This window comes from Pimephales promelas, chromosome 5, assembly GCF_988280905.1.
Source record: "Pimephales promelas chromosome 5, fPimPro1.hap1.1, whole genome shotgun sequence".
Classification (NCBI taxonomy): Eukaryota; Metazoa; Chordata; class Actinopteri; order Cypriniformes; family Leuciscidae; genus Pimephales; species Pimephales promelas.
Window position 1 is genome coordinate 17275917 of NC_142773.1, and position 10755 is coordinate 17286671.

At 41.5% G+C, this 10755-nt stretch overlaps 1 protein-coding gene across 1 annotated transcript; it reads left to right on the forward strand.

The window, feature by feature from the left end:
• The first annotated feature begins 269 nt into the window (after positions 1-269).
• On the forward strand, positions 270-10702 carry LOC148981406 (SH3-containing GRB2-like protein 3-interacting protein 1). The gene is made up of 7 exons (XM_089131047.1): positions 270-612; positions 4592-4655; positions 9791-9815; positions 9923-9979; positions 10055-10112; positions 10237-10421; positions 10522-10702. The coding sequence occupies exons 1-7, from the start codon at positions 603-605 to the stop codon at positions 10567-10569; spliced, it is 447 nt and encodes a 148-aa protein (XP_088987173.1). The 5' UTR covers positions 270-602; the 3' UTR covers positions 10570-10702.
• The last annotated feature ends 53 nt before the right edge of the window (positions 10703-10755 follow it).

A 10755-nucleotide genomic window follows, 5' to 3' on the forward strand; every position in this document is an offset into this window, starting at 1 on the left:
AGGAGGAGCTATATCAAATGAATATCGTTCTCAGGATCAGACCAAGGATCAGACAGTCCGTTTGCCCTCTTTTTATCCCTCCTGTGAATCTACTATTGCTTGGCTCAGGTCATGAATATTAATTACGCAACGTGAGGCAGGCTCAACTGATTCGCTGAAAGAAGGCTCTGGACTGGCGTAGAGCGCTGCGAACCAACGAATCCTCCTACGTTGAAAGGATTGGCTCATGAATATCAATTTGTTGCGTGACTGGACGCTCCAGGAAGGTTGCCAGGCTACGTCGTCGTGACCTTATTAATATTCATGAGTAGGAGAGCCTCCTCCATAGTAGGGTTGGTAATTACGAGACCCTCCCACACTCTCGTTCTCCGTTCATCGGCTGTCTGTCCTCAGCATCCCCTCTATGGTCATGGCGTGTGTGGATGCTGCTGATGCGGCGGTGCCCGGGGCCTAACACACCGGTTACGGGGAAACCCGCGAGACTAAGACGTCAGGGGCTGGGCAGTATGAGCCTTTCCTTTAACAACCGGTCACCGGATCACTACTGTATCTCGTGTCAGCTTGTTTGCTTGCGTGAAACCGAGGAATGAAGTGCTGCAACCATGATGCAAGGTAAAAATCCACATTGGGCCCTTAAATTCATCGCTGTCTGTTGATATTATTTATTAGCATGCTAATAGTCTCTAGCCGACTGTACTGTGTATGACATTCAAATGCTGCACATGCTTGTTTTGGTGTCTGTCTCCTTGAAGGAGGTGAAGGATTATGTGTCTCACGTTGTATGGCTAGTGTGTATGTATGTTTGCACCGTGACACACACAAACATCATGATGGCACAATTAAATTTAGGTTATATTTTAAAGGCGGTTTGCACATGTGGTCCAGTGTACAAGGGATATGTAACTCCCATGTATATCTGCCATCAGTATATACGTGTGTGTGTCTTTGCACTGTGGTCTACAGTCCCACCCTCATGATCTCATAGGTCATGATTTATTTGCTCTAATTTAAAGGGATAGTTCATCCAAAAAAATTCCAATTTATTAATTTATAATCCCAATTTTACAATTTTTTTATTTTTTTTTTGTTATTCCAAACCTGTATGATTTTGTTCCTTCTGGGACACAAATGGAAATTTTGAAGAATGGACTGGTCATTCTTTCCATGTGATTGCAATGAATGGGGGCCATAGCTTTGAAACTTCAGAAAGTACACAAAAGCATCATAAAAGTGCAATATACACTACCCTTCAAACATTTTGGGGTCAGTAATTATTTTTAAAGAAATTATACTTTTATTAATTAAGGATGCATTAAATTGATCAAAAGTGACAGTAAAGACTTTTATATTGTTCTATTTCAAATGCTGTTCTTCTTCTGAACTTTCTACTCATCATCAAAGAATTCACAGTGTCACAGTTTCCACGAAAAAAATATTATTGCTATAATAATATTTTCATCATTGATAATAAGAAATGTTTCTTGAGCATCAAATTATCATCAGAATGATTTCTGAAGGATGAAGTAATAATGATGTTGAAAATTCAGCTTTGCCATCACAAAAATAAATTACATTTTAAAATATATTCAAATAGACAGTTATTTTAAACTGTTATAATATTAGGGTTAAATTTAAATTAAAGTTAAATTTGAATGTTATCATTATCGGCCCGATAATAAAATATGGCCGATATATTAAAGCAAATAAATAATGGATTATTTCCTTCAGCTTAAACACTTCAGATGCGCGCTGTTCGCCATGACATTTTTTTGAATTGCTTGAAATATAATTGGAATCACTTAAAAATGGAAAATACAGTTAAGTGCAACATGCAAGTCGGGCTACATAAAATTATAATGAGAACATCATTTATATAAATAATTTATAAAAATTATAATGAGAACATCATTTATATAAATCATTTATAAAAATATAATGAGAACGTTATTCATACATCATATAAATTTAGATTTATTGGTCATTATATCGGTTTCGGCTTTCAAATGTAAATAATTATCGGTTTAATCAGGCAAATTTTCATATCGGTGCATTCAGAATATTAGTCTTTTACTGTATTTTTGATCAAATAGATGCAGCCTTGTAGAGCAGAAACAAAAACAAAGCAAAATTGACTGACTCTAAAGTAGGATCTTTTTGATGAATTATTTCTCAAAACCAGTCTGGTTGTGAGCCGAGCCACTCATCGGTGATCACTGGCAGGTGCATGCTGGTTAGAAATAACTAATGATTTGTTTATAAATTGAACAGATCCAGTTTTCAACTTATTGACAATGATTTGGTTATAGTGGTTCTCAAGTTAACATCTCACTGGATTATCAGTGAATAACAGCTTGAATTTTAATTTGTTTCTCACAATAAACTATTGAATCATTCAGAAGACTTCGAATGTAGTCGTGTATGTGTTATGTGGACCACCATTATGATCAGTTTGTATCATTTTTGAAGCCTGAAAGGTAGTTTTCAAATTGAAATTGATTATCATTGCAATCTATTATTTAAAAAGAGCAACCAGTACTTTCTCAAAACTTCTCCTTTTGTGTTCTTCAGAAGAACGAAAGCAATATGGGTGTTAAATAACATAAGGGTGCGTCTTCATTTAATGGCATTGTAGGATTCACATGTCTAAGGTAGTGAACAAGCTGCAATCAGTTCCATCTCCTTGTATTTGTTTTGGGATAACTCGACTTAATTGCCTCATTTTTAGCCAAGCGGAGGAGGAAATGTCAGCTTTTCCCTAGAGGTCTTCTAGACTAGAGGCATGATGGGTTAACAGTGAACACACATCTTGAGACCCGCAAGCAGTCCCGCATGCCATCATGCCAAGATCTCCAGGCTATAAATTCTGTTGCTTTGTCTGTATCGACTATGCCAGTCCTTGGGGATGCTTAGGTCTACGTACAAGTCAATTGGCAGATTGGGGAAAATATTGAAAAATAAGCTTTAGATCTTGCATATTTGTTGTTGCTGACACCCTTGCAGCAGTAAATGCCTCATTGCAGATTTGCTCATCCAGGTCAAAGATGCACCGTGAATCCCAGTACAGAGTTGCATGGGTCATTTGCCTTGATGTAATAATAATAATTAAGTTTCATCATTTAATTCAGTCCACTCAGAATGAGGTCTTGGAAAAAAAAAATGTTTTTGCATATTTTAGTTGCAGATGTTGAAATATTTATGAAAAATGTGTCTCCCCTGGTGACTGAATTCAGTGTTTGTTTTTCAGATGTTAGCGAATTTAGCTCTATGTTTAACTTAGCACTGCATGTTGCTTTGTGTTTGGGTTTGTGGATGACAAGCAATTGCAGCAGGTTGATGTTGTACTTCCATCAAAATGACGTTCAACTTCAACAAATTCTTGTATAATTATCATCATACATTATTTATTTATTTATTTATTTATTTATTTATTTATTGAGAGAATACAGGGAATATTTTTACTTTAGTACTCATGGATTTAGCAAATGCTCCAGTCCAAACCCAGCTAACAGGAAATGTTCTCTTGGCTAAATTCTGGGAATGTTTCTTTCAAAGTTATGAACAAATGTTCTTACAGTAATGTTAATAGAATATTCGTTCAAAGTTATAGGTCTTTAATAATGTTCTCAAAACTTTAGCACAAAAATTGTTTATATATTGTTCCTGGAATGTTTTTTTTTTTTCGGAACCATTTTAATTGGGTGTTCATCTAACAATCCTAATGTTGTTACTTGTTTCAGAACGTTCAGAGAACATTCAAAAGTAACGTTTCCACAACTTTAAAGGTTCACTGTGTAACATTTACAAAATGTACATATAATAAGTAAGTACATCATGAATTTATCTTCCAAACTGTGTTTGGAAATTTTGTCTTATCCTTAATCACTATGGTATGTCTACAATTATTGTTGGGGGATTTCATTAATTAATAAAAAATTATCTAAATTTTAACATTTTAATCAAGCTTTGAAATGCAATAAAGTTAAAATTTAGCAATTGATTTACAACAAAACATTCAAACATCTTGAAAAGAGATTTTTGTTAGCTGGGAAGTATCTTGAAGTCCTTTCAAGCTGTACGTAATAACGCACAACACTCAAAAGATTAAGTTTCAGGACTATATACAAAAATTTTAAATTATATACTGTACATATACAGGTACATTACCATCCAAAAGTTTGAGGTCAGTAAGTTATATTATAAATATTATTTTGGCAGCACGACTGTAATAAAAAAAATATTTTAAAAACTTGAGCACCGAGAAAAATTAAAACTTGAGCACCGAGCCAGCATATTAAGGATCATGTTACACTGACTGGAGACTGTTATTTTAATAAAATATATCAAAATAGAACAATCTTCTTAAAATGTATAAATTAAAATATTTCACCATATTATTGTTTAACTGCAGAAATAAATTTAGCCTTGGTGAACAAAAAGAGACTTATTTCAAAAATCTTACCGACCCCAGAATTCTGAAGAATATCATAAATAGATATCATCAAGACTGATGTTATTTTTCTTATAACATGTTACACTAGACTAGAGGAACTGTGTATTATTTGGTTACTGACTTTGAATATGAATTTAACAGGACTGAAAAAGCGTACCCGAAAGGCCTTCGGGATACGGAAGAAGGAAAAGGACAGTGACTCCACGTGAGTAAGAGCAGTCAGTGGCATCAGCTCTGCACAGATCTCTACAGGATATTGTGATGTGCTCACTGGTGTCTGTGTAGAGCTGGCCACATTGGCACAGCATAGTTTTTTTGTGATTAGAGTGAATTGCTTTCTATAATGCTTATGAATTGCTAAGACTTGGCTCAGTGTAATTTTGTCGAATGTTTTTTAGTAGCAGACCCAGTCTTTTACTATTTGCATAAAGTCTGCCCCACTTTGCAGCTTATTTTTCTGAAGAATTGCTAATTTAGACATGAAAAGATTTTACTTTTACTACTTTCACAAATTTTACTAACATGTACAATAGACCAACCAAGTTTGTTGTGTTTTCATGCAACGCAGTGGTTCTTTCAGCCTTTTTGACTCCAGGGCTTTTACATTATCCACAACAATTTTCAAAGGACACATAACTTTTCCAGTTTTACATGATTTACTGGATAAGGATTAAGGATAAATAAAGTTTTTAAATTTATATATTTTTTAAGAATAATAGGACGGTGGCCGAGAGAGCTCAGCATCATGTAACTGAAGAAAAAAAAAACACCAGCAATTTTAGTGTTTTAACAAAACACATGAGCTGCAAATTCACACAATGCAACCAGAAATGTGCTGCAAATACTCACAACACACATGGTGTTAAAACAAACAAAAAACTCACCTTTCAGGTCATTGTCAATACCACTGACGAGGAGATATTGAACAAAAAGCCCAGCCAGATTCATCACTTGTTGGGTTCCCCTTAAACTTCCCGTTGTGGTCTGTGCAATTTGTAGCATGTTTCTGTATTTGGCTGCGTTTTGAGTATTTGCAGAACTTTTGACATCAAACTGATGATGATGTTTTCAAAATTTTCTGGTGCTTTTTCTATTTGCACATTCAGTTGTAGCATGTTGAGCTCTCTCAGACACCATATAATAACTACAGTGCCAGAAATCACAGATTTTTTTTAAAGACAGTGTGAATCCGTTTTTTAGTTTTTAGTAGTAGATTTTTAATACTTTTGGGGTTTTTACTGCTTGTTATTGTCTTATTTTAAAGGTATAGTTCACTTTGAAATTAATTTTTGCTATGTTTTAGCTTACCTCAATGGCATCCAAGATGTAGGTGTCTTTGTTTCCGCAGTAGTCTCAATTTTGATATTTTTAGGTCAAACCGTTCTTGTCTGTCAGTCATATAATGTAGGTCTTTGGTCACCACTTCAAAGAGCATGCACAGAGAAGTCCAGAGTAAACATGATTTAATGACTCGTAAATGTAAGTACACATTGATGGCATAAGACACGAAACGAGTGGTTTGTGTGAGAAAACGTCTCGGTTGCGTATATAATCCCCATTCCCTGAGTACAGGGAACCACCTGGAGATGGAGTCACTATTCTCCTGGCAGGGGAGGAAACCGTGGAAGCTTGTCTGCCACACGGTTGAGCTCTCCTGGAACATGAGTGGCACGAAGCGACCTCAGATGCTTCTGACTCCATAGGAGGAGGGGGGAGGCGAGTCGCGACATGCGGCGGGAGCGTAGACCACCTTGTCGATTGATGTACGCAACGGTCGCAGTGCTGTCCGTACGGACAAGTACGTGCTTGTGTTTGAGAAGCCCCTTGGGGCGGCACAAAACTAAGCATACTGCTTGCAAAGCAGTCGATGTGCCAATGCAGCTGGGGCCCCGTCAACAGACCCAAGACTGCATGCCCTTTGTACGTGGCCCCCCCACCCCATAGCAGAAGCATTTTTGAAAGCCACAGCATGCCTGGAAACCTGGACTTGGGTCACTCCGGTCCGTAGAAACGCAGGATCCGACCATGGGTAGAAGGTTTGGTGACAGTTCGGGGTTATTTTGACCCGGAACGTGCTGCTCTGCCACGCCCACCTCGGGACTCGATCGTGAAGCCTGTGCTGGAGCGGTCTCATATGTAACAGGACGAGTGGCGTTACTGCGGCTGCCAAATGCCCCAGTAGCCTCTGAAATTGTTTCAGTGGAACCGCTGTCCTGCCTCGAAAGAACCTGAGGCAGGTGACTGGACGTGTTCCGCTGTGAGGTGGTTTGGGTCCAACTCCATACCGAGATAAGAGATCTTCTGCACGGGGCAGAGTTTGCTCTTGTCCCAGTTGACCTTAGGCCCCAACTGGCTGAGGTGCCCTAACACCTTGTCCCTGTAATCACACAACACATCTCACAAATGAGCCAGAATGAGCCAGTCGTCGAGATAGTTGAGAATGCAAATGCCTTGTTCTCTCATGGGAACAATGGCCACCTCTGCGACTATCGTGAAGACGCGGGGCGACAGGGCCAGCCCGAAGGGTAGGACTTTGTACTGATATGCTCGACCCTCAAAAGCAAACCGTAGAAATGGTCTGTGTCAAGGAAGAATCGAGACGTGAAAGTACGCGTCCTTCAGGTCGATCGCTGCAAACCAATCCTGGGGACAGAAGCTTTCGAAAATGCACTTCTGCGTGAGCATCTTGAACGGGGGTTTGTGCAGGGTCCGATTCAAAACTCGCAGGTCCAGGTTTGGCCGCCTTTCCCCACCGATACCCACCGCCTTTCTTGGGTACAATGAAGTAGGGCCAAGCACTAGCCAGGCTTCCAGGTACTGACTCAATAAGCCCACCCGAACCACCAGCGTACCCGCGGAGGGGCAGCGAGGTGGAAGGCAGGGACCCGGCTCCAATGGCAATGTAGCCACTTAAAGCCTGTCTGGGCGTGGAGCTCGCCACTGACCTGCTTCCACTGGGGGGCAGAGGGCAGAGAAAACCTGTGGGCTTTCTGCTGCGGGCTGCCCCGTGGCGAGGGGAGGGGGAGAGACGAGGCACGAGGCCCTGCCTCATCGTGAGCTGGTCTCTGCCCCTCTGGGCCCAGCCGCCGACAGGAGTGACGCAACCGAGGAGATCGCGAGACGAGATAGCGTCACTGCTATCTGCAGACTGGGAAGAGGGGAATGAGAGCGATGCTGCTTGAAAACAGCATCCACTGCCGTTCTGACCCTCTTGGGTGGAGGAGACTGTGTGCCCATCAGTCTCGACCGAGGATGACCTGGAGGAGAAGGTAAAAACTGCTCTTTTATTGAAACTTTGGGTACCGCTGGAGGGGGAGCTGGGGCCTGAGGACGGCCTCGGCGACAGGGAGCCACCGGAGGCTCTACAGCAACAGTAGACGGGCCCACAGCAGCCCACCTCCTGTGCAGGACGTGCCGTATTGCCTCCGACTGCTTCTGGGCGGCGGAGAACTCCTGGGCTAAGTTCTCCACCGTGTCTCAGAAGAGGCCGCCCTAGGATACGGGGAAGTTGAAAAGTTTTCTTCCTGCATATATCCGCCAGGGTCAGCCACAGGTGGCGCTCCTGGACCACCAAGGTGGACATCGCCTGACCCAGTGAACGTACGGTGACTTTCGTCTCCCGGAGGGCGAAGTCCGTCGCCGCACACAGCTCCTGCAGCAGGGCTAGGTCGCTGTCCAGGGTGGTGAGGAACGAGGAGCGAGGTTGTCTCTGCCTGTACGTCAGAGGGGCCAGCCAAGACTTCCTCAGCTCCTCATGCACTTCGGGGAAGAAAGGGACTGGAGCGGGCTGTAGGGCAACAGCACGGCCCACCCTGAGACACCAATCATCTAACCGCGAAGGTTCGGGACTCGGTGGAGGCTTCTACACGAGCCCAACATTCGTGGTCGCCCGTTCAAGCATAGCGGGGCGACCATTTCCGGGTCCGGCTCAGCTGACGCTAGGGGGGCAGGGGGGCACCTGAGGGGGGCAGCCCCACTGAGTCATTGCCAGATGACCGCTCTTCTTCCGATGTAGCCGAAATGAACAGGCAGACAAACTAGATCGAGAATTATCTGAAGGGACTCCCCCATGTTTCAGGGTTCTCAGTCTCGAACGCAGCATCGTCAGAGTCATATTCCCGCAATGAGAACATGACTCATCCACAAACACTGCTTCAGCGTGTGCTAAGCCCAGACAAGAGAGACAGTGTTTGTGGCCATCTTCCTGTAACGCAAGGGTGAGACAACAAGACATCCTGAAAAGGACGCGAACACACCCGTGAAGCTCTTTTAGGGAAAGGCGAAAAAGAAAAGTGCTCTTTCACACGCAGAGGAATCACCGCGTCAGACACGAGGAAACTGCAACTCGCGCGTGCTGCACTCAGTCGCGATGACTGCTTGAAGCGCCGTCACACCAGCAAGGTTAGAGTTTCCTTTTCTCCCTTTGAAGACTCGTAGCTTTCTCTTGTAAAACAGTAGACCAGCACTCTGTTGAGGCTCCGAAGCAAAAAGTACCAATGTTTTCAATGTTTACTTCCGCCCTTTATACCCACGCTGGTAGGTGGCTCGCGGAATGCAAATTTTGCATGCCAATTTCATTGGCTCGTTTTTATTTCTCTCGAAGGCAGTTGGCTCCCTAGCGTGATCCCAATTCGTCAGGGAACTCCCTGACGACACGGAGTTCCCAGGACGAAAGGGAACGAACAGTATTTATTTTGTTTTTACCTCTTTTAACTACAGCCACGTCCAAGTGATCTGAGGGCACGGCGCTTTGGTCTGCGCAAGCACCGGAAGTGATCTTCTTGAGCGTGTGTACGTCACTCATTGTTTACAAATAACAAAGATTGTAGGTAAGACGGCTATAAAATAGTACTAATTTGCCCCCTCAGATCACTTGGACGTGGCTGTGGTTACAAGAGGTAAAAACGATATAAATACTGTTAGTTTTCTCACACAAACCACCCATTTCGTGTCTTATGCCATCAATGTGTACTTACATTTACGAGTTATTAAATCATGTTTAATTTGGACTTCTCTGTGCGTGCTCTTTGAAGTGGTGACCATAGACCTGCATTAAATGACTGACAGACAACAACAGTTTGACCTAAAAATAACGAAATTGAAACTACTGTGGAAACAAAGACACCTACATCTTGGATGCCCTTGAGGTAAGCTAAAACATACCAAAAATTTATTTCAAAGTAAACAATCCCTTTAAATAATTTTAAGCCATCTTGAGGCCCCGGCAGGTCAATCAAAAATGGATAGTACATTAATAATAGACCTGTACTTATCATACTTATATACTTATCATTCTGTCATATATCTGATACTCTAAACAATTGCTTTCATCTCTTTCAGTGGATCACCAGACAAAGAAAAATCTGTGAGTACAACACAATCCATGAAATTGAATAAACTGTCTACAAACTTACTTTAGGTAGTGTTGTGAATTATTATTTCATTGTGAACGTACGCATGTTTTATTCCCAGAAAAAATCCAATGGTGCACCCAATGGTTTTTACGGTGAGATCGACTGGGATCGATATGTAAGTAAATCTCTCTGAATGCTGATTTTTTTCATATGGTCTTTATAGTGAATGTAATGTCTTGCGTGTTAACAGAACTCTCCTGATGTGGACGATGAAGGGTACAGCGTTAAACCTGGAGAACAAGGGGGAAATATCCTTTAAGTCTTCACATGCATATTGATCTGTACTCATTTCCCATGTTTTCTTTCCATCTTCATCTTTTCACTGTATAAAAATAAAGAGAAAAAACTATGGAATTCCATAACAAAATTCACCAGCTTCAAAGGTCAAGATGGTCTGCTCCTCCAGTGAGTCAGAGGGAGAGGGAGAGGAGGAGCCTGGGAAGAAGTTTAAGATCAAGATCAAGCCATTGGCAGCAAACAGTGGAACCTGCACAGTATCTACTATGGATGAGCTGAAGGCTTCAGTGGGGACGCTGGCCATATCTCCTTCCCCTCTGGTTCGTCTTTAAGATTTACTTCACACGGCTGATGTCCCATAATAATATTCACATTCAGACATTGAGATGATTTCCTCTGTTCTTCTGTTTCCTCACACAGAGAAAGAGTCCGGTAAGCAAGTGTTTTTACACTTCTGTCTGGTTTTAACTTACAGTAGCTCTCAGGATTATAATGGAAAATGGTTAATCCATCAAAAGTGCTATACTGGAAAAATAGTCATTAAATCAGCAATGCTTGAAATGTATAAATAAACTTGACTTAAGTTTTAAGACTTAATGAGTAGTTCACTTTAAAAAAAAAAACATTTGCTGATAATTTACTCACCCCCATGTC

Bases quoted from the DNA above. Each gene is read 5' to 3' on its own strand.
- LOC148981406 (XM_089131047.1), top strand. The intron at 9,980-10,054 runs GTAAGTAAATCT...GCGTGTTAACAG, and splicing joins AGATCGACTGGGATCGATAT to AACTCTCCTGATGTGGACGA. The intron at 10,422-10,521 runs GTTCGTCTTTAA...TTCCTCACACAG, and splicing joins CCATATCTCCTTCCCCTCTG to AGAAAGAGTCCGGTAAGCAA.